The 24,537-nt window shown below is 43.8% G+C and overlaps 1 protein-coding gene across 6 annotated transcripts in view; it reads right to left on the bottom strand.

The window, feature by feature from the left end:
- The window catches only part of fbxo41 (F-box protein 41), a 249,303-nt gene that overhangs the window by 22,105 nt on the left and 202,661 nt on the right, over positions 1-24,537 (bottom strand). For all 6 annotated transcript variants that reach the window (XR_015758748.1, XR_015758740.1, XR_015758746.1 and 3 more), the window contains exons 11-12: positions 18,550-18,708; positions 567-682 (exon numbers count right to left, since the gene is read on the bottom strand). Coding sequence is in view for 2 of the 6 variants with exons in the window: in XM_087992377.1 (XP_087848503.1) it covers positions 567-682; positions 18,550-18,708 (275 nt within the window). In the remaining 4 variants the exon portion in view is untranslated. The remainder of the gene's footprint in view (positions 1-566; positions 683-18,549; positions 18,709-24,537) is intronic.

The raw sequence follows: 24,537 nt of genomic DNA, 5'->3' as shown, positions 1-24,537 counted from the left end.
GGATGAGATTGGGGGGAAAGCATGCTGTTCGACATAGGTGGACCTCTGGAATGCTTGGGGTGGAATGTCTCCTCATCTGAGCAGATGTGGCGGAGGCAGAGGAGAGAAAGAATGGAGTTCTTGCAGGATACTGGGTGGAAAGACGTGTCGTCCAGGTAGTCTGTGGGTTTGTAGTAAACGTCCATCTGGAGACTGTACCAGAGATGGAAATGGAGAGGTCAAGAAAGGGGAGGGAGGTGTCCGAGATGGACCAAGTGAATTTGAGGGCGGGGTGGAAGTTGTGGGTGAAGTTCTGTTTACCTATTATTTGCTTATCTATGCTACTTAACTCTGTGATCTGCCTGGATTGTTCGCAAGACAAAACTTTCACTGTGCCTCGGTACACGTGATTATAAATTCAATTCAATTCAATTCAACTGTTCCAGTTCAGCCTGGATGCAGGTACTGAAGAGGGACTGTTTTGACATATCTGACAAAGAGGCAGGTGTAAATTATAAAATCATAAACAGTTAAACAATCTGGTGGGACTTATGGTTATTTCAGACTATTAAAGACAAGGAACCTACCTGAAGTTTATTGACCATTTCCTCAAATAGCCTTCGAGCTTCTGGGCTGTCAGGATCCTCAAAATAATCGACTATACTGATATGCACTACAATCGATTTTAAACTGCGACAGACACCTTCAAAGGAAAATGACTCACAATTATCATGAGAAGTACAAATCATTAATTAAGAGACTAAGTTGCCAGAGTATTCCAACAGTTTTAGACTATAATAAAAATAACGATAAATAGAACATAAACATAGACATACAACATTCCAGCGCAGTACAGGCCCTTCGGCCCTCGATGTTGCGCCGACCTGTGGAACCAATCTGAAGCCCATCTAACCTACACTATTCCATTTTCATCCATATGTCTATCCAATGATCATTTAAATGCCCTTAAAGTTGGCGAGCCTACTACTGTTGCAGGCAATGCGTTCCACGTCCTTACAACTCTGCGAAAGTGAGAACTGCAGATGCTGGAGATTAGAGTCAAGAGCATGGTTTCGCAGAAATGACTGATGAAAGGCTTTTGCCCAAAATGTTGACTCTCCTGCTCCTTGGATGCTGCCTGACCAGCCGTGCTTTTCCAGCACCACACTCTCAGTCCTTACAACTCTGTTGAATAAAGAAACTACCACAGACATCTGTCCTATATCTATCATTCCTCAATTTAAAACTATGTCTCCTCATACTAGCCATCACCATTCGAGGAAAAAGACTCTCACTGTCCACCTTATCTAACCCTCTGATTATCTTATATGTCTCAATTAAGTCACCTCTCAACCTTCTTCTCTCTAACGAAAACAGCCTCAAGTCCCTCAGTCTTTCCTCATAAGACCTTCCCTCCATACCAGGCAACATCCTAGTAAATCTCCTCTGAACCCTTTCCAAAGCTTTTACATCCGTTTGATAATACAGTGACCAGAACTGTACGCAATACTCCAAGTGCAGCCGCACCAGAGTTTTGTACAGCTGCAGCATGACCTCATGGCTCCGAAATTCAATCCCTATACCAATAAAAGCCAACACAACCCTGTCAACTTAGGTGGCAATTTTGCTCATCCATACTACCAAGTATCTTACCATTAGCCCAGTACTTTTTATTCCTGTTGCTCCTTCCAAACTGAATCACCTCACTCTTTTCCACATTAAACTCCATTTGCCACCTCTCAGCCCAGCTCTACAGCTTATTTATATCCCTCTGTAACCTGCAACATCCTTCAGCACTATCTACAACTCCACCGACTTTAGTGTCATCCGCAAACTTACTAACCCATCCTTCCTCACCCTCATCCAGGTCATTTATAAAAATGACATACAGCAGTGGCCCCAAAACAGATCCTTGTGGTACACCACTGGTAACTGAACTCCAGGATGAACATTTTCCATCAACAATCACCCTCTGTCTTCTTTCAGCTAGCCAATTTCTGATCCAAACTGCTAAATCACCCTGAATCCCATGCCTCTGTATTTTTTGCAATAGCCTACCATGGGGTACTTTATCAAATGCCTTACTGAAATCCATATACACAACATCAACTGCTTCACCTTCATCCACCTGTTTGGTCACAATCTCAAAGAACTCAATAAGATTTGTGAGGCATGACCTACCTTCACAAAACCATGTTGACTATCCCTAATCAACTCATTCCTTTCTAGATGATTATAAATCCTATCTCTTATAACACTCTTTCTAACACCTTACCCACAACCAAAGTAATGCTCACTGGTCCATAATTAAGCATAGGGGACTGTCAAGGAATACAGGAGGATATAGATAGACTGGAGACTGGATTAGAGTGGCGCTGGAAAAGCACAGCAGTTCAGACAGCATCCAAGGAGCAGGAAAATTGACGTTTCGGGCAAAAGCACTTCATCAGGAATACAGGAAGAGTTTGGCGAAAAAGTGGCAGATGGATTTCAATCCAGACAAATGTGAGGTGATGCATTTAGGCAAGACCAATTCTAGAGCAAATTATACAATGAACGGAACAGTCTTGGGAAAAGTTGATAAGCAGAGAGATCTGGGAGTGCAGGTCCATTGTCCCCTGAAGGTGGCTGCACAGGTGGATAGAGTGGTCAAGAAGGCATATGGTATACTTGCCTTCATTGGATGGGGTATTGAGTATAAGAGCTGGCAAGTCATGTTAAAATTGTACAAGACATTAGTGCGGCCGCATTTAGAATACTGTGTACACCTCTGGTCGTCACATTACCAAAAGGAATGGAGAGGTGCAGAGAAGGTTTACGAGGATGTTGCCTGGTATGGAATGTGCTAGCTATGAAGAAAGGTTGAATAGGTTAGGCTTGTTTTCATTAGAAAAAGGGAGATTGAGGGGGGACTTGATCGAGGTCTACAAAATCACGAAGGGTATAGACAAGGTGGATAGAAACAAGCTTTTTCCCAGGGTGAAGGATTCCATAACGAGAGGTCACGCTTTCAAGGTGAGAGGTGGAAAGTCTAAGGAGGATACACACAGCTAGTACTTCACACAGAGGGTGGTGGACGTCTGGAATGCGTTGCCAGCAGACGTGGTAGAGGCAGGCAGATTCATTTAAGATGCGTCTGGACAGATGCATGAGTAGGTGGGGAACAGAGGGATATAGATGCTTAGGAATTGGGTGACAGATTTAGACAGTAGATTTGTATCGGCTCAGGCTTGCAGGGCCAAAGGACCTGTTCCTGGGCTGTAAATTTTCTTTGTTCTAATAACAACATTAAGATCAAAGTCAAAGGCTCTGCAAACTCCTCTCTGGCTTCCCAGAGAATCCTGGGATAAATCCCATCCAGCCCAGGGAACTTATCTATTTTCACACTCTCCAGAATTGCTAACACCTCCGCCTTGTGAATCTCAATAAGGCCTGGAGAGAAGGAGGAAGAGAGGAGACCTGATCGAGGTATACAAGATAATGAGTGGAATAGATAAAGTCAATAGCCAGAGACTTTTCCCCAGGGCAGGATTGACTGGCAGGAGGAGTCATAGTTTGACGATATTAGTAGGAAGGTATAAAGGAGACGTCAGAGGTAGGTTGTTTATGCAGAGAGTTGTGAATGCATGGAATACGTTGCCAGCTCTGGTGGTGGAAGCAGAGTCATTGGGGACATTTAAGCGACTGCTGGACATGCACATGGATAGCAGTGAATCGAGGGGTGCGTGTGTTGTTATTATATTTTACATTAGGATTAAACCTTGGCACAACATAGTGGGCCAAAGGAGCTATTCTGTCCTCCACTATGTCTAAGTGTGTGTGTGTGTGTGTGTGTGTGTGCGCGCGCGCGCTCTCACACGCATGAGAGAGACATAGGGTTAGGGGCATTATTGGAATTCAGAAAGTGCAGGATGGAACTTAAGGAAAACAAAGTGAGGATATGAGAAAGCTCTGGCTGATTAAATTCGGGAAAATCCCAATATATTCTGTAAGTATGGGAAAATGATAACCAAGGAAAGAAGTCCATTAGGGACTAAAGAGGCGATCAATAGGTAGAGCCAGAGGACACTGGTCACCTCAATCTTCTCTCCTCCAAGCAGAATTTGCCCAAACTCTAATCTTTCCTTGTATCTAAAATCCCTCATTCCTGGTATAATTCTAGTAAACCTCCATCGCACTCTCTCCAAGGCTTCCTTCCTTAAATAAGGTGCCATGCACTGAACACAATGTTCCAAATATGGTCTGACTAATGATTTGTAGAGGTATAGCATCCCTTCCTCGCTTTATACTCTGTGCCTCAATTTATAAACCCACAGATCCTAGAAGCCTTATTCACAACTTTTTCAACTTGCCTTCACAGAATCATGGGATTTTTAAAATTCATTCATTGGATGAGAACATCCATGGCCAGCATTTATTGCCCATCCCTAATTGCCCAGAGGGCAGTTAAAAGTTAACCATTTTGCTGTGGGTCTGGAGTCACATGTAGGCCAGACCAGGTAACGATGGTAGTTTCCTTACTTAAAGGGCATTACTGAACCTGAGGTTCTCAGGTGTTGGTGCAGACTCACTGGGCAGAAGGGCCTTTTCTTCACTGTATTCTTGTATGATCTACTCACTCGCCTTCATCTCATTCGGAAGTCTCCTGCACACTGACTGTGCACCTTGAATAAACCATCGTAAACCTACACTCAAGTGGATCACCCTTGGAAGTAACTACACCCCTACTCCTAGAACATTACAGTGCAGTACAGGCCCTTTGGCCCTCGATGTTGCGCCGACCTGTGGAACTAATCTGAAGCCTATCTACCTTACACTATTCCATTTTCATCCACATGTTTATCCAATGACCATTTAAATGCCCTTAAAGGTGGCAACTCTACTATTGTGAATTCCCTAAGAGCTGTGGCACAACTTTCTTTGGGCTCAGGAGTGAAAGAATCTTGAAGGTATAGACAGACTCCTTGTCTAAATACAAATAGAACCTGTTTAGATTTTCAGGCTTAAACAAAGAAGGGTTTCCTGAACACAGTTTTGTCAGTACCAGATCCTCTCTTGATTAATTCTTGTACAGTACAAATGTTAAATGAAACAGTGAAATCTTTTATGCACAATTCTTTACATTAATAATAGGAAGTTCAACTTTCTTCTTTAAAGTTGATGGTCTTTTTTGAAATCATAACATAGAAAAGTACAGCACAGAACAGGCCCTTTGGCCCACGATGTTGTGCCGAGATTTAATCCTAATGTAAAATATAGTAACTTAACCTACGCCCCCCTCAACTCACTGCTATCCATGTGCATGTCCAGCAGTTGTTTAAGTGCCCCCAATGTCTCTGCTTCCATACCATGCATTAACAACTCTCTGATGTCTCCTTTATACCTTCCTCCTAATATCTTCAAACTATGACTTCTCGTACCAGTCAATCCTGCCCTGGGGAAAAGTCTCTGGCTATTGACTCTATCTATTCCTCTCATTATTTTGTAGACCTCAATCAGGTCTCCTCTCTTCCTCCTTCTCTCCAGAGAGAAAAATCCGAGCTTATTCAACCTTTCTTCATAAGGCAAGCTCTCCAGTCCAGGTAGCATCCTGGTAAACCTTCTTTGCACCCTCTCCAAAGCCTCTGTATCTTTCCTATAGTAGGGCGACCAGAACTGGACACAATATTCCAAGTGTGGTCTGACCAAGGACTTGTAGAGCTGCAGCAAAACCTTGCGGCTCTTAAACTCGATCCCCCTGTTAATGAAAGCCAAAACACTATATGCTTTCTGAACAACCCTATCCACTTGAGTGGCAACTTTGAGGGATCTATGTACTTGCACACCCAGATCCCTCTGTTCCTCCACACTGCCAAGAATCCTGTCTTTAATTCCAGACTCAGCATTCGAGTTCAACCTTCCAAAATGCATCACTTCACATTTATCCAGGTTGAACTCCATCTGCCATTTCTCAATCCAGCTCTGCATCCTGCTTATGTCGTGCTGCAGCCTGCAGTAGCCCTCTATACTATCGACAACACCTCCAACCTTTGTGTCATCTGCAAATTTACTAACCCACCCCTCAACCTCCTCATCCAAGTCATTTATAAAAACTACAAAGAACAGAGGCCCAAGAACAGAGCCCTGCGGGGACCCCACTCAACACTGACCTCCAGGCAGTATACTTTCCATCTCCAACCACTCTCTGCCTTCTGTCAGCCAGCCAATTCTGAATCCAGATAGCCAAATCTCCCTGTATCCCATACTTCCTGATTTTATGAATGAGCCTACTGTGGGGAACCCTATCAAATGCCTTGCTGAAATCCATATACACCACATCCACTGCTCGACCGTTGTCGACCTGTCTTGACACCTCCTCAAAGAACACAATAAGATTTGTGAGGCATGACCTGCCCCTCACAAAGCCATGCTGACTGCCTTTAATCACACTATGCTTTGCCAAATAGTCATAAGTCCCATCCCTCAGAATTCTTTCCAAACCTTTGCTGACCACAGACATAAGACTGACTGGTCTATAATTGCCAGGATTTCCATATTCCTCCTCTTGAAAAGTGGAACAACGTTTGCCTCCTTCCAATCCTCCGGTAAAACTCCCTTGGAGAATGAGGAGGCAAATATTCTCTACAGTGGCTCAGCAACCTCTTTTCATGCTTCCTGGAGCAGCCTAGGATAAATCTGGTCTGGCCCTGGGGACTTATCAGTCTTAATGTTTTCCAAAATTTCTAAAAAAACAACTTCATTAATCTTGATCTGGTCAAGCCTGTATCCCAGCTCCTCAAAGTTTTCATTTACAACAAGTTCCCTTTCCTTGGTGAAAACCTAAGCAAAAAAACTCCTTTAGGGCTTCCCCTATCTGCTCAGACTCCATGCACAAACATGTTGATATTTCTTTGAAGGCAATTGAAAGTAAAAAGACACAATTAATTTCTCTATTTCCACATCTCATCTTAGCAATGATAACAGAATAGAAGCAGGAGGAGGCCATTTAGCCCATCAAACCTGCTCTGCCATTCATTGAGATCATGGCTGATCTATCCATCGTTTCAGCTCCCTCTATCTGCATTATCCCTAGAACCCTTAATCCCCTACCGTGAAAAAACCCATCCAACCTATGTCTTGAACACATTCAATGAAGTTGCTCTACTGCTTCCTTGGAACATTCCATAGATTCACTACTCTCTGGGTAAAGCAATTCCTCCTCATCTCTGTCCTAAATCTACCACCAGCGGAAACAACCTCCATGCCTCTACCTTATCTATCCCTTTGCACTGCCTCCAAAGCCAGTATATCCCTCCTCAAATAAAGAGACCAGAATTGCGCTCCATCCTCTAGGTGCAACCTCACCAACGCCAATGCAGCAGAACCCCTAGCTCTTAAATTCAATTCCTCTAGCAATGAAAGCAAATATCACGTTGGTCTTCCTGATTACCTGTTGCACCTGCAAATCAACTTTCAGTGATTCATGTACGAGCACTCCTAAATCTCTTTGCACAACAGCATGCTGCAATCTTTCACCATTTAAATAATACTCTGACCGACTATTTTTACTTCAAAAGTGGATACCATGATATTTACCAACATTGTACTTCATCTGCCAACCCCTCGCCCACTCACGTAATCTATCTAAATCTCTCTGCAGACCCTCAATATCCTCTGCACAGTTTGCCTTTCCTCTCAATTCAGTGTCATCAGCAAAGTTGGATACATTACACTCAAAGTTTGTGCGAAGATTTGTAGCTCGGGTGCTCGTTGTTGTGGTTCTGTTCGCCGAGCTGGAAGTTTTTGTTGCAAACGTTTCGTCCCCTGGCTAGGCGACATCATCAGTGCTTGGGAGCCTCCTGCGAAGCGCTTCTTTGATGTTTCCTCCGGTGTTTATAGTGGTCTGCCCCTGCCGCTTCCGGTTGTCAGTTTCAGCTGTCCGCTGTAGTGGTTGGTATATTGGGTCCACTACCAACCACTACAGCGGACAGCTGAAACTGACAACCGGAAGCGGCAGGGACAGACCTCCATAAACCCCGGAGGAAACACCACAGAAGCGCTTCGCAGGAGGCTCCCAAGCACTGATGATGTCGCCTAGCCAGGGGACGAAACGTTTGCAACAAAAACTTCCAGCTCGGCGAACAGAACCACAACAACATTACACTCAACCTCCTCTTCCAAATCATTTATATAAATATAATCATTTATATATATGAACAGTTGCGCACCAGACACCGACTTCTGTAGCACCCCACTCACCACCGATCTCCAACCAGAAAACACCTATTTATCCCAACTCTCTTTTTTCGACAGAGGAACTGCAATTATCCAAATACAATTATCTGAAAATCGGATTATCCGAAGGAGCTCCCAATATAAACATTACATCAAAGACGTGTGCCCAACCCTGACTGCGTCTTTTGTTTACAGTGATTAAAAGTGCTGCCAAGAACAGTCCTGGACTGATGGGAGCGCAGGCTCAACCCCCCCCCTTTCCCAGATAATCTCTCTAACATTGTCCTGTACAGGGCAAAGGTGGAACCTGTCAAAATGTTGCAGTAAAAATTTGTGTGCATGTGTTATTTGGAAACTAACCCCCCAAAAGGCAGTAGCAGCAGTCTTGTTGTTGGTGTCCAGTCTGGCTGCCCCAGAGAGGGGGCGAGGGCTGAAGGGGGCGGGGGTGGGAGAAACGGGTGTCATGCAGGTGGCGGATGGGGGATCTGTGGGCAGTGTTGGACGGGGTTTGGGGGGGAGTGGGTCCAAGGCGGTGTTGGATGGGGTTTTTGGGGGGGGCAGGTGGAGTCAGGCAGGGGATGGTGTTGGACAGGGTTTGGGGGCGGGCAGGGGGGCGTTGTTGGACAGGGTTTGGGGGTCGGAGGGGTGGTGTTGGATGGGATTTGGGGGGCGGGCGGGGCACAGTTGGACGGGGTTGAGGGGCGGTAGGGGTGGGGTTGGACGAGGGCTCGCTCACACTGTGCTGCTGCTAGTGTCCTGAACAGGGAGCAGACTTAATAGAAAACTCCCAGCCCCAGAGGACAGGCAGTGAATCAATTAACCAAATAATCTATTATCCGAATGAAATAATGCCCGCCCATCTCGTTTAGATAGTCGAAGTTCCCCTGTATTGGTTAACCAGTCCTCTATCCATGCTCATACATTCCCTGCAACTCCATGCATTCTCATCTTATGAATGAGTCGTTTATGTGGCACCTTATCAAACACCTTCCAGAAATCCAAGTATGCAACATTCATCTATTCCCCTCCATTCACTGTGCTTGTTACGTCCTCAAAGAACTCCAGTAAATTTGTCAAACACAACCTTCCCTCCTGAATTCATGCTGTGTCTGCCTGAAGGAACCGTTTCCATCCAGATGTCTCACTATTTCTTCTTTAATAGCCTCCAGTATTTTCCCGACTACAGTTGTTAAACTAACTGGTCTATAGTTACCTGCCTTTTGCCTACATACTTTTTAAACAGTGCATGATATTCGCTGTCTTCCAGAACTTGCCTGGAGTCCAGTGAATTTTGGTAAATTACCACTAACGCATCTACTATAATTTGTGCTATTTCTTTCATCTCCCTGGGATGCATTCCATCAGGACCTGGGGACTTATCTACCTTGAGACCCTCAAGTTTGCTCAACACTGGAGTTCAGTTAAATAGTGGTGTACCGCAAGGATCTGTTTTGGGGCCACTGCTGTTTGTCATTTTTATAAATGACCTGAATGAGGGTATAGAAAGATGGGTTAGTAAATTTGCAGATGACACGAAGGTCGGCGGAGTTGTTGACAGCACGGAAGGATGTTGCAGTTTACAGAGGGACATAGATAAGCTGCAGAGTTGGGCTGAGAGGTGGCAAATGGAGTTTAATGAGGAAAAGTGTGAGGTGATTCACTTTGGAAGGCGTAACAGGAATACAGAGTACTGGGCTAATGCTGAGATTTTTGGTAGTGTGGATGAGCAGAGTGATCTCGGTATCTATGTGAGCAAGTAGAGAAAGAGTTAAGTTTTGAGTTTTGTGAAACAAAGGTTCAGCATGACTCAGATAGATAAGAACTTGCAGTAAACAATGAGGTGCTGGAGGTAAGGGTAGTGGGTTAACAAGATAGAAAAGCATTCATTATGTAAAGCCATTTAACAAGGTGAAGAAGAATACAATATGTAAAGTCAGTTATCAAGGTTAAAAGTATTCAACATGTGAAGCCAGTTATTCATTGTGTAACAGCAGATGGCTTAATCTTTACTACTGACACTCACCGATTGTAACGGTCACCAATCGATATATATGTTACCTTATCTGGATGCTCCTCCCTGTAAATGACTGTATAATGAATTAAGAAACTGCTAACCGAGAGAAGACCAAGAACTCATATCCCTGTGCACATGGGCGATCATTCTCTCTCCCTCCAGGGCCCGGAATAAAGATGAAGGTAGTAAAACTATACTGTGTTGCTGAACATTTTGCTTTGAATGAGGCGGGAACGGGACAACAAAGATGTGGATACTTTGGAGAGGGTTCAGAGGAGGTTTACCAGGATGCTGCCTGGACTGGAGGGCTTATCTTATGAAGAGAGGTTGACTGAGCTCGGACTTTTTTCATTGGAGAAAAGGAGGAGAGGGGACCTAATTGAGGTACACAAGATAATGAGAGGCATAGCCAGAGACTATTTCCCAGGGCAGAAATGACTAACACGAGGGGTCATAGTTTTAAGCTGGTTGGAGGAAAGTGTAGAGGGGATGTCAGAGGTGGGTTCTTTACACAGAGAGTTGAGAGAGCATGGAATGCGTTGCCAGCAGCAGTTATGGAAGCAAGATCATTGGGGACATTTAAGAGACTGCTGGACATGCATATGGTCACAGAAATTTGAGGGTGCGTACGTGAGGATCAGTGGTCGGCACAACATGGTGGGCTGATGGGCCTGTTCTGTGCTGTACTGTTCTATGTTCTAACAATATTAGTGTAGTCGGCAGGATCCAAACGAATAGTTACAACTGGATGGTGTCAGCGATTGCCTGGAGCATCAGTGTCTCAAGACAGACAGGCCCAAAAAATAAGATTTTAAACTTTGGTCCCTCTCGATATTCCTGTGTGTCGGAAATGGTTCCATTGTTCGATCACTCTTTATCCTACAGAATCCTCGAACGGTAATTAGATCAGTCGAGAGACACGGTTTCATAAGCGCGCTGACGAAGAGGTTCAAATCCTCTGCGCTGCATTGGGTGGGTTAAATTGAGGTTCAAGTCCTCTGTGCTGTTTTGGGGTTCTAGTTCCCTGGGTTAAGTTGAGATTCAAGTCCTCCGCGCTGTACTGAGGTTTGCGTCCTCTGTGCTGTATTGGGGTTCTAGTTCCCTGGGTGAGTTAATTGAGGATCGAGTCCTTCGGGCTGTATTAGGGTTCAGGTCCCCTGGGTCTTATTGAGGTTTGAGTCCTTCGTACTGTATTAGACAATAGACAATAGGTGCAGGAGTAGGCCATTCTGTCCTTCGAGCCTGCACCACCATTCAATATGATCATGGCCGATCATCCTTAATCAGTATCCTGTTCCTGCCTTATCTCCATAACCCTTGATTCCACTATCCTTGAGAGCTCTATCCAACTCTTTCTTAAATGAATCCAAAGACTGGGCCTCCACTGCTCTCTGGGGCAGAGCATTCCACACAGCCACCACTCTCTGGGTGAAGAAGTTTCTCCTCATCTCTGTCCTAAATGGTCTATCCCGTATTTTTAAGCTGTGTTCTCTGGCTCGGGACTCACCCATCAGCGGAAACATGTTTCCTGCCTCCAGAGTGTCCAATCCTTTAATAATCTTATATGCCTCAATCAGATCCCCTCTCAGTCTTCTAAACTCAAGGGTATACAAGCCCAGTCGCTCCAGTCTTTCAGCTTAAGGTAGTCCTGCCATTCCAGGAATTGACCTCGTGAACCTACGCTGCACTCCCTCAATAGCCAGAATGTCTTTCCTCAAATTTGGAGACCAGAACTGCACACAATACTCCAGGTGTGGTCTCACCAGGGCCCTGTACAGCTGCAGAAGAACCTCTTTGCTTCTATACTCAATTCCTCTTGTTATGAAGGCCAGCATGCTATTAGCCTTCTTCACTAGCTGCTGTACCTGCATGCTTACCTTCATTGACTGGTGTACAAGAACACCCAGATCTCTTTGTACTGCCCCTTTACCTAAATTGATTCCATTTAGGTAGTAATCATCCTTCCTGTTCTTGCCACCAAAGTGGATAACCATACATTTATCCACATTCAACTGCATCTGACATGCATCTGACCACTCACTCACCTAACCTGTCCAGGTCACCCTGTAATCTCCTAACATCCTCCTCACATTTTACCCTGCCACCCAATTTAGTATCATCAGCAAATTTGCTAATGTTATTACTTATACTATCTTCTATATCATTAATATATATTGTAAAAATCTGCGGTCCCAGTACTGATCCCTGCGGTACCCCACTGGTCACTGCCTGCCATTCTGAAATGGAGCCGTTTATCACTACTGTTTGTTTCCTGTCAGCCAACCAACTTTCAATCCAACTTAGTATTTTGCCCCCAATACCATGCGCCCTAATTTTGCTCACTAACCCCTCTCTGCGAGTTTATCAAAAGCTTTCTGAAAGTCCAGGTACACTACATCTACTGGATCTCCCTCGTCCACCTTCAGAGTTACATCCTCAAAAAATTCCAGAAGATTAGTCAAGCATGATTTCCCCTTCATAAATCCATACTGGACTGGGATTCGAGCTCTCTGTGTTTAATTGAGATTTGAGCTCTCTGTGTTTAATTGGCGTGTGAGCCCCCATGAGGAGTAAAGTGAGAAAGGGGTTAAAGTCCCCTAGTGGCAACATTTGAGGCTCTGGTGAGTCTTCATTCTGGGGGAAGAGAGTGGCTTGGACTGCGGTGCCATATGGTCCACTGTGAGGGCTTTCTTTTCTCATAAGTGCAATTTCAGAGGATGCAAACAAGAAAAGAGAAATGCTAAAATTCAGGTTGTACTAATACTTGGGTTGAAAAAAGAAAGTTTCAATGTAAATTGTGCCATGCTGAGAGAGTGTTTGATGTATAAAGATCTGTTGTTCTGTTAAAATCCTGGTTCAGAATATCCTTTTGTTTTTACACTGAAATTGTACAACATTATGTCCTTTTCAAAATGATCAAACTTGTAACCTTAAAATAAATTGATTGAGTGCCTTGAGCCCCTGCTTTGTTTCAAATTCTACAATGCCTGTTTTAAAAATAACAGTTGGGTCAGTGGTCATGCCTCGTCAGATGAGAGCATTGTATTAAAGTACCGTTGTTTCTGCTATGTTTTTAATGCAGAGCACAAAAGAAGAGTGCATTTTGAGTTTGATGTTTTGTTAAGATTTTAAAGAATATTAGAACTTGAGGAATTAGTGGCAACTTTGGTAGTTACATTTGGGAAGTTTCATTTTGAGAACATATTTTAAAATATTCAACATTTGTTTCCCACGAATATTTGAGATTTAAACCTGAATTGAAACTGCCTCTTCAATTGCTAAAGCACAAATATTTTGTTTTCTTGCTGTTCCTGACTTTTGAAATATTTTTCCTGACAGCTTTCACATTAACCTTGTACCAATTTGTTAAAGGAAAACAACTTTTGAATAACCTGAATGAGGTATCCAAGGGTTTAATTTTAGGACCATTGATTGTTATTTATAATTGACTGAATTGTTTAGGCAGTACAATTTAGAAGTTTATGTATTGTATAAAACTGTCATAAATAGTGAACAGAGTAACAGTGGGTGGCACAGTGGTTAGCACTGCTGCTTCACAGCGCCAGAGACCTGGGTTCAATTCCCACCTCAGGCAACTGTCTTTGTGGAGTTTGCACGTTCTTCCCTGTGTCTGCGTGGGTTTCCTCCGGGTGCTCTGGTTTCCTCCCACAGTCCAAAAATGTTCAGGTTAGGTGAATGGGCCATGCTAAATTGCCCGTAGTGTTAGGTGAATAGGGTAAATGTAGAGGAATAGGTCTGGGTTGGTTGCTTTTCAGAAGGTTGGTGTGGACTTGTTGGGCCGAAGGGCCTGTTCCCACACTGTAAGTAATCTAATCTAAAAATTCAAAGAATGTTGAAATAGGCAGATACAGTTTAGTGTAGTTAAATGTGTGACTGTCTTCATACTGATAATCACCTTGGCAAAGAAGGAATGAGAGAGGAAATGCAAAGATACTTTCAGCAGCTAACATCGTCTCTCGAGTTTCTCCATTCACAGGTAAAGCATGCCTTTGGACCACCGCCCACCCCTCCATAACCTGATCCAATGGATTCAATCAGCTCCCGAGTCATGGGCATGAAAAGTGAAGAAGCTAACAACAGTGAAGAGGAGGTCAGTATGCTTTTTGTCAAAAACCACGTGAGCTTTACCTAGCCTTTCGATCATGTAACGGATATGAAGGTTCACTGATCAAGCTAATATCACAACAGCCAGTTGGCTTTGTTTCATTTAACAACAGAGCAGGAGCAGAAACAGCAAAGAATGCTGCATTCACCAATGCTGCTGCTGCAGCTACTGCACTGCATGCTTCACGATGCGCTGAAATCCTCCATCTGAAGCATCACTGAAAGGACGGAAGTCTCATCAGCTTTGTTAAATATTTAACTGCCCTTGCCCAAGAATTCAGATTTCTCCGTGGAGTGGCGATTCAAGGACAGACTGGATTTTGTTTTCAGGTAGGACTTTACTGAAGGAGATTTTTGAGAACTGGCTCGTTTCCATTCATCTTGGAGGAGATGGAGTGGTCACTAAGGACTGTGGATTTAAGAACTTTCCCGATGAATTGTTTTCCACATGGGAGGATTCTCCAAACTCTATTTTACTGTAACGGATGAGTAATTTTTGTTGTTATAATCATTATATGCTGTGTGTCAATAACTTGCTTAAATACTGACTGTCAGAGCGAGTTTTGAGAAGATTTGTAGCTCAGGTTGAGGTTTTGGATGTAGGTTTGCTCACTGAGCTGCAAGGTTCATTTCCAGACGTTTCGTCACCTTACTAGGTAACATCTTCAGTGGGCCTCAGGCGAAGCAATGCTGAAAATTCCTGCTTTGTATTTATATGTTTGGGTTTCTTTGGGTTGGTGATACCATTTCCTGTGGTGAAGTCACTTCCGGTTCCTTTTCTCAGGGGGTGGTAGATGGGGTCTAACTCGATGTGTTTGTTGAGAGAGTTCCGGTTGGAATGCCATGCTTCTAGGAATTCTTGTGTGTCTTTGTTTGGCTTGTTGTTGAAGGTGAAGTGTGTGGAAAGGCATAGGTCCACTAGCTTGATGATACTGTATGTGAGGATACTAGTGAGAGAGGGTCATGTCTTTTTATGGCGAGTTGGTGTTCATGTATCCTGGTGACTAATTTTCTGCCTGTTTGTCCAATGTAGTGTTTGTTACAGTCCTTGCACGATATTTTGTAAATGACATTAGTTTTGCTTGTTGTCTGTATAGGGTCTTTGAAGTTCATTAGCTGCTGTTTTAGTGTGTTGGTGATTTTGTGGGCTACCATGATGCCAAGGGGTCTGAGTGCTCTGGCAGTAATTTCCAAGATGTTTTTGATGTAGGGGAGAGTGGCTAGGGTTTCTGGACGTGTTTTGTCTGCTTGTTTGGGTTTGTCACTGAGAAATCAGCGGACTGTGTTCATTGGGTACCCGTTCTTTTTGAATACACAATATCGGTGATTTTTCTCTGCTCTGCATAGTTACTCTGTGCTGCAGTGTGTGTTGGCTCATTGGAATAATGTTCTGATGCAGCTTTGTTTGTGGGTGTTGGGATGATTGGTTCTGTAGTTCAGTATTTGGTCGGTATGTGCTGTTTTCCAGTAGATGCTGGTTTGAAGTTCCCCATTGGCTGTTCGCTCCACTGTGACATCTAGGAATGGCAGTTTGTTGTTGTTTTCCTCCTCTTTCGTGAATTTTATGCCAGTCAGGGTATTACTGATGGTCTTGAAGGTTTCCTCCAATTTGTTTCGTTTAGTAATGACAAGGGTATCATCCATGTACACCCAAAGACACATACACCAAACACCACTAACTTCTTCAACAAGGATAGTATCATCAAGCTAGTGGACCAATGCCTTACCACACACTTCACCTTCAACAACAAAACCTACAGACAAACCAACAGAACACCCATGGGATCTCCGATATCAAGGTTCTTAGCTGAGGCAGTAATGCAGAGACTTGAACAAACTGCTCTGCCAACCATCCAACCCAAACTTTGGGTCCGCTACGTGGATGACACCTTTGTCATCAGTAAACAAAACAAATTAGAGGAAACCTTCAAGACCATCAATACTACCCTTACTGGTATAACATTCACTAAACCAACAACAAACAGCCAGCCAATGGGGAACGTCAAATCTCTCTCTCTCTCTCTTTCTCTCTCTCTCTCTTTCTCTCTCTCTCCTGGGCCCAGGATACAGATGGAGGTAAAGCCATACTGTATCTGAGCATCTTGCTTCGACTGATGTGTCGTCCCATTTTCCTATCCCCATATGTATGTAAATCCCTCAAACCTACCACCCAGGTTAACAGGGATCTTGAGACGGCGCACTGTTCCTTATCTTTCACTGGTAGAGGAATTGAGTTTCAGAGTCATGAGGTCATGTTTCAGCTGTACAAAACTCTGGTGCGGCCGCACTTGGAGTATTGTGTACAGTTCTGATCACAACATTTATAGGAAGGACACGGGAGCATCGGAAAGGGTGCAGAAGAGATTTACCAAGATGTTGCCTGGTATGGAGGGAAGGTCTTATGAGGAAAGGCTGAGGTCCTTGAGGTTGTTTTTATTAGAGAAGAGGGTTAAGAGGTGACTTAATAGAGGCATACAAGATGGTTTAAGGATTACATAGGGTGGACAGTAAGAGCTTTTTATTTCCTCAGATGGTGATGTCTACCGCGAGGGGATGTAGCTTTAAACTGAGGGGTGATAGATATAGGACAGATGTCAGAGGTAGGTTCTTTACTCACAGTAGTAAGACCATAAGACATAGGAATGGAAGTAAGGCCATTGGGCCCATCGAGTCCACTCTGCCATTTAATCATGGCTGATGGGCATTTCAACTTCACTTACCAGCATTCTCCCCGTAGCCCTTAATTCCTTGTGATATCAAGAATTTATCAATCTCTGCCTTGAAGCCATTTAGCGTCCCGGCCTCCACTGCACTCCGTGGCAATGAATTCCACAGGCCCACCACTCTCTGGCTGAAGAAATGTCTCCGCATTTCTGTTCTGAATTTACCCCCTCTAATTCTAAGGCTGTGCCCACGGGTCCTAGTCTCCTCGCCTAACGGAAACAATTTCTTAGCGTCTACCTTTTCCAAGCCATGTATTATCTTGTAAGTTTCTATTAGATCTCCCCTTAACCTTCTAAACTCCAATGAATACAATCCCAGGATCCTCAGCTGTTCCTCGTATGTTAGACCTACCATTCCAGGGATCATCCATGTGAATCTCCGTTGGACACGCTCCAGTGCCAGTATGTCCTTCCTGAGGTGTGGGGCCCATAACTGGACACAGTACTCCAAATGGGGCCTAACAAGAGCTTTATAAAGTCTCAGTAGCACATCGCTGCTTTTATATTCCAACCCTCTTGAGATAAATGACAACATTGCATTCGCTTTCTTAATCACGGACTCAACCTCCATGTTTACCTTTAGAGAATCCTCGACTAGCACTCCCAGATCCCTCTGTACTTTGGCTTTATTAATTTTCTCACCGTTTAGAAAGTAGTCCAAGCTTGTGTTCTTTTTTCCAAAGTGCAAGACCTCGCATTTGCTCACATTGAATTCCATCAGCCATTTCCTGGACCACTCTCCCAAACTGTCTAGATCCTTCTAGTAAGGGTTTGGAATGCCCTCTCTGCAACAGTCGTAGACTCCCCAACTTTAAGGGCATTTAAATGGCTACTGGATAAATGTGTGAATGATAATAGAATAGGTTAGATGGGCTTCAGATCAGTTTCACTGGTCAGCGCAACATCGAGGGCCGAAGGGCCTATGTTCTACTACCCTTTTAGTGATAACAATTAAACTGACGGTCTCACCTCCCATTGTATCCTTAACACCATTCTTTGGCATGTTAGACACATCTTCCACTGTGAAGACTGACAAAATAGTTATTTAAGGCCTCGGCCATTTCAGCATTACCCAATATTAATTCCCCTCTCTCATCTTGCAAGGGGAAGGTGAGGACTGCAGATGCTGGAGATCAGAGTCTAAGAGTGTGGTGCTGGAAAAGCATAGCCGGTCAGGCAGCATCCAAAGAGCAGGAGAATGGACGTTTTCAGGCATAACCCTTCATCAGGAATCATCCTGCAAGGGACCTATGTCTACTTTAGCCAACCTTTTCCATTTTATATATTTATAAAAACTTTTCCTCCGTTTTTATATTTTGTGCAAGTTTGCATTCATAATCTACCACAGAATTCTTAGTTCTAAGTGAGATTTTATAAAGGTTAATGTTCTTTGTATATATTAAAATTACTGATTTGCAATCTCTCAAACATGAACATTGCTACTTTCCCTTGTGTAAAATCTGTGCAATGTTTGCAAGAACAATTTGTACTTACTGTTAAAATGTAGTAGAGCTTTTGGTGTGACAGGGGTGGATGTCAGGACCAGCATTTCTAATCCCTTCAATCCCTCCCGACAAACTTCTGCTGCGACTTCCGGGTTTATTTCCGTCACATGATCAAGTTCTAGTACTTGTAATCGAATGCAGTTCCGAGCTGAAGAATAAGTTCATTCAGTGTATAAACAATAAATATCTTACAAGAAAATTTTAATGCAAAACAGTCCAGAAAACATTGACTGTAAAGCTTAAAACCACAATTGGTGCAAGGTTTTGGTGTGAAGTGCTTTTTTATTTTGTGGCTTAAATGTCCAAAGTGAAATCCACGTGGCGCACACACACACTTCAATGTGAGATATGTCATACTTTATCAATACAGACACCTGGACAAAATGTGCTGATGAGGTAAGTGAAATGTAGTTACTACTTCCAGGTTTGGTCCTGGACTTCAAAAAGAAATTATGCATGGGATATGGCTTTTACTGGCCATCTCTAAATGTCTTTGAAGAGTATCTGGTAAGCTCTGCTAATGCAGTCTATCTATTTAGGTACATGAACAATTTTATTAGGGAGCAAGTTCCAGGATTCTGGAAAGACTGTGACATTTTATTTTTTTGTATTTTTGATTATGGACTGAAACAGGAAGAGGACTTGTTTAAAAACAAAAAGATTGCGGCACTTTTAAAAAAGCGGCTTACCTGAAACTCATTTGTAAGTGCTGTTTAGACAGCTGTTGATTCAAGCAGTGAGGAACACCTAGTTACACACAGAAGGATTCATCGTCCCAAAACGTTAACTCTACTTTCTCTCCACAGATGCTGCCAGGACTACTGAGTTTTCCCAGAAATCTTTGTTTTCATTTCAGACATTGAATACTGACTTTGCTATTTACAATTCAAAATGAAGACAGCTGGAAATCCCAAGGAAATTAATATTGGATCGGGAATGGGGCGAAATAAAATTAACCCATGTAAAACATGTGTAATGAGGAAATAAATGGAAGTATAAAAGGAGAAATAGAACATAGAACAGTGTAGGATGCTCATCCCTCGATGTTGTGCCGACCTTTTATCCTACTCTAAGATCAGACTAACCTACATACCCTTCATTGTACTATCTTCCATGTGCCTATGCAAGAGTCGCTTTAATGTCCCTAATGTATCTGATTTTACTACCACTGTTTGCAGTGCATTCCACGCATCCATCACTCTCTGTGTAAAGTACATACATCTGACATCTCACCCAAAACTTCCTTCAATCACCTTAAAATTATGCTCCCTCGTGATAGACATTTCTGCCAGGTGGAAAAGTCTCTATCAACTCTATCTATGCCACATCATCTTGAACATCTCTATCAAGTCACCTCTTCACTCCAATGAGAAAAGCCCTAGCTCCCTCAACCTTCAAATGTTATGCCAGTCCAGGCAGCACCCTGGTAAATCTCCACTGCACCCTCTGTAAAGCTTCCACATCTTTCCAGTAATAAAGTGACTAGAACTGAAAACAATATTCCAAGTGTGGTCTAACCAGAGCTCTCTAGAGCTGCAGCATAACCTCACGGCTCTTAAACTCAATGCCCCGCCTAATGAAATGGACCCCAAAATCCCTCTGTTCCCCACATTGCCAAGAATATTGGCTTTAACCCTGTATTCTGCATTCAAATCCAACCTTCCAAAGTGAATCACTTCACACTTTTCCAGGTTAAACTCCATCTGTCACTTCTCAGCCCTGTTCTGCACCCTGTCAATGTCCAGGTGCAACCTACAACAACCCTCCACACTATCCACAACTCCACCAATCTTCATGTCATAGGCAAAGCTACTAATCCACCCTTCACTTCCTCATTCGAGTCATTTATAAAAATCACAAAGAGCAGAGGTCCCAGAACCGAACCCTGTGGAACACCACTGGTTAGGAGAAAGGAAGGAGGGTGATAGGCCGGAGTGGGGGTAGGGACGGAGAGGTCAGGAAGAAGATGCCATTGGTCACCACGCTCCAGGCTGAAAAGCACCTTCTACCACCATCCTCTGTCTTCTATAAGCCAGCCAATTCTGTATCCAGACAGTTATATTTCTCTGTATCCCATGCCTCCTTACTTTCTGAATGAGCCTACCATGGGGAACCTCATCAAACACCTTGCTAAAATCCACATACACCACATACACTGCTCTTCCGTCAACGATGTCTTTTGTCACATCCTCACAGAAGTCAAGAAAGTTTGTGAGGCATGACCTGCCCCTCACAAGGCCATGCTAACTATCTCTAATCAAACTATGGTTTTCCAAGTAATCCATAAAACCTGTCTCTTCGCATCCTTTCCAATACTTTGTCCACCACAGACGTAAGACTGTGGTGACCTTTACTAGAGTTAGGGTTAGGAGCAGACGGTAGAGGCAAGTATTTAATTGAGGGAGGGCGAATTATAATGCAATTAGGCAGGAACTGGGGCAAGTCAATTGAGAACAGTCATGATTTAGAGATGCCGGTGTTGGACTGGGGTGTACAAAGTTAAAAATCATACAACACCAGGCTATACTCCAACAGGTTTAATTGGAAGCACACTAGCTTTCGGAGTGTCGCTCCTTCATACCACCTGATGAAGCTAGTGTGCTTTCAATTAAACCTGTTGGACTATAACCTGGTGTTGTATGATTTTTAACATTGAGAACAGATACTCTCAAGATCATGGCACAGTGGCGGGCACTGCTGTTCAGAAGGGCGGGAAAAAGACTCGTAGGGCCATAGTCATAGGGGATTCTATTGTAAGGGGAGTAGATAGGCGGTTCTGTGGCTGAAAATGGGACTCCTGGACGGTATGTTGCCTCCCAGGTGCTTGGGTCAGGGATGTCACCGATCAGCTACAGAGCATTCTGAAAGGGGAGGGTGAACAGCCAGTTGTCTTGGTGCATTTAGGCACCAATGATGTAAGTTTAAAAAAAACAAGTGTGAGGTTCTGAAAGCAGAATTCAGGGAGCTAGGAGGGAAGTTAAAAAGGAGGACCCCAAAGGCAGTGATCTCGGGATTACACCTGTGCTATGTGCTAGCCAGGGTAGAAATAAAAGAATAGGCACGATGAACATGTGGCTTGAGGGATGGGGTAGGAGGGAGGGGTTCAGGTTTGTTGGACATTGGGGCTGGTTCTGGGGAAGGAGGGACTATTACAAATTGGACGGTCTACACCTGAACCAGACGGGAAACAATGCCCTTGGGGGAGGTTTTGCTACTGCTGTTGAGGAAGTTTTAAACTAATGTGACAGGGGACTGGAAACCAGAAGAGAAGACAAGTAGACAGCGAGGTGGAAACTAGAGACTGTAAGAATCGTGACCTTAATATTAATAAAGGGAAGAGTAGGCAGAGAGCAGATGAACGCAAAAGAACTAGTGGCCTGAAGTGCATATACTTAAATGCAAAGAGTATAGTCAGTAAGGCAGATGACTGTAGGGCTTGGATTGGTGCCTGACATTATTGCAATCACAGAGACTTGGTTGAAGGAAGGGCATGATTGGCAACTAAATGTTCCAGGATATAGACGTTTCAGACAGGACAGGGAGGGAAGTAAAAGAGGGAGAGGAGTTGCATTGCTGGTCAGGGATGATATCACGGCTGTGCAAAAGGAGGACACTGTGGAAGGCTTGAGCAGTGAGGGGCTATGGGCGGAGCTGAGAAATAAGAACGGTGCAGTTACATTGTTGGGGCTGTATTACAGGCCCCTCCCAACAGTGAGCATGAGGTAGGAGAACAAATAGGGAAACAGATTATGGAAAGATGTAGAGGCAATAGGGCAGTGGTGATGGGAGGTTTTAATTTTCCCAATATTGACTGGGATACACTTAGTGTCAGAGGTCTGGATGGGGCAGAATTTGTAAGAAGCGTCCAGGAGAGTATTCTAGAACAATATGGCCCCTTCCCCCCCATGAGGGAAGGGGCATATTGGACCTGGTATTGGGGAATGAGCCAGGCCAGGTGGTAAAGTTGTGATGGGGGATTTCTTTAGGAACAGTGACCATAATTCTAAGTTTTAGAGTACTCATAGACAAAGATGAGAGTGGTCCTAAGGGAAGAGTACTAAACTGGGCCAAGACCAATTATGTCAAAATTAAGCAGGAGCTGGGAAATGTGGATTGGACACAGCTATTTGAAGGGAAGTCCATATTTGATATGTGGAAGGCTTTCAAAGATATGTCAAAGATAGTACAGGATAGGCATATCCCATTGAAAGCAAAGGATAGGAAGGGCAAGATTCATGAACCATGGATGTCAGGAAAAATCGTACGACTAGCCAAGAGGAAAAGGGAAGCATACATAAGGTCCAGGCAGCTAAGAACAGAACAGGCCCTGGACGAATATTGGGAAAGTAGGACCAGTTTTAAATGAGGAATCAAGCAGGCTAAAAGGGGTCATGAAATAGCTTTAGCGAGTAGAATTAAGGAGAATCCCAAAGCTTTATATTCTTATGTAAGGAGCAAGTGGGTAACGAGAGAAAGGATTGGTCCACCAAAGGATAAGAAAGGAAGGTTGTGTGTCGAACCTGAGAAAATGGGTGAGATTCTCAGTGATTACTTTGCATCAGTGTTCACTGAGGAGAGGGACATGATGAATGTTGAGATTAGAGATAGAAGTTTGATTTACTCTGGATTACGTAGACATAAGTAGGGAAGATGTGTTGGGTAGGCTAGAGGTTATTACGGTGGACAAATCCCCAGGACCGGATGGGATCTATCCCAGATTGCTGAGGGAGATGAGAGAGGAAATAGCTAGGGCCCTGACAGATATCTTTGCAGCATCCTTAAATACAGGTGAGGTGCCAGAGGACTGGAGGGTTGCTCATGTTGTCCCCCTGTACAAGAAGGGTAGTAGGGATATTCCAGGTAACTACAGACCAGTGAGCTTGACGTTGGTGATGGGAAAGTTGCTGGAGAGGGTACTCAGGGATAAAATCTATTTATATTTGGGAAAAAAATGGGCTTATCGGTGATAGGCAACATGGTTTTGTCCGGGAGAGTTTGTGCCTTACCAACTTAATTGAGTTCTTTGAGGAAGTAACCAAGTTGATAGATGAAGGAAGGGCTATAGATGTCATATACATGGACTTTAGTAAAGTATTTGATAAGGTTCCCCATTGTAGACTAATGGAGAAAGAGAAGTCAAATGGTGTGCATGGCGTTCTAGCTAAGTGGATAATGAACTGGTGGAGCAACAAGAGACTGAGAGTAGTAGTTAAAGGGAGTTTCTCGAAATGGAGAAAGGTGACCAGTGGTGTTCCACAGGGATGAGTGCTGGGGCCACTGTTGTTTGTAATATACATAAATGATCTGGAAGAGGACACTGTTGGCATGATCAGCAAGTTTGCAGATGACACGAAGATTGGTGGAGTAGCAGAAAGCATAGGGGACTGTCAGAGAATACAGGAGGATATAGATAGACTGGAGAGTTGGGCAGAGAAGTGGTAGATGGAGTTCAATCCAGACAAATGTGAGGTGATGCATTTTGGGAAGTCTAATTCTAGAGCAAATTATACAGTAAATGGAAGAGCCTTGGGAAAAGTTGATGAGCAGAGAGATCTGGGAGTTCAGGTTCATTGTACCCTGAAGGTTGCTGCACAGGTGGATAGAGTGGTCAAGAAGGCATATAGTATGCTTGCCTTTATTGGACGGGGTATTGAGTATAAGAGCTGGCAAGTCATGTTAAAATTATACAAGACATTGGTTCGGCCGCATTTAGAATACTGTGTACAGTTCTGGTCGCCACATTACCAAAAGGATGTGGACGCTTTGGAGAGGGTGCAAAGAAGGTTTACGAGGATGTTGCCTGGTATGGAAGGTGCGAGTTATGAATAGGTTAGGATTGTTTTCATTAGAGAAAAGGAGATGGAAGAGGGAACCTGACTGAGGTCTACAAAATCATGAAGGGTATAGACAGGGTGGATAGAGATAAGCCGTTTCCACAGGGTGAAAGATTCAATAACAGGAGGTCATGTGTTCAAGG

Source organism: Chiloscyllium plagiosum, unplaced genomic scaffold, assembly GCF_037043375.1.
Source record: "Chiloscyllium plagiosum isolate Xiang-an unplaced genomic scaffold, Cpla_swu_hap1 HiC_scaffold_1, whole genome shotgun sequence".
NCBI lineage: Eukaryota > Metazoa > Chordata > Chondrichthyes > Orectolobiformes > Hemiscylliidae > Chiloscyllium > Chiloscyllium plagiosum.
This window is presented reverse-complemented; position numbering and strand designations above follow the sequence as displayed.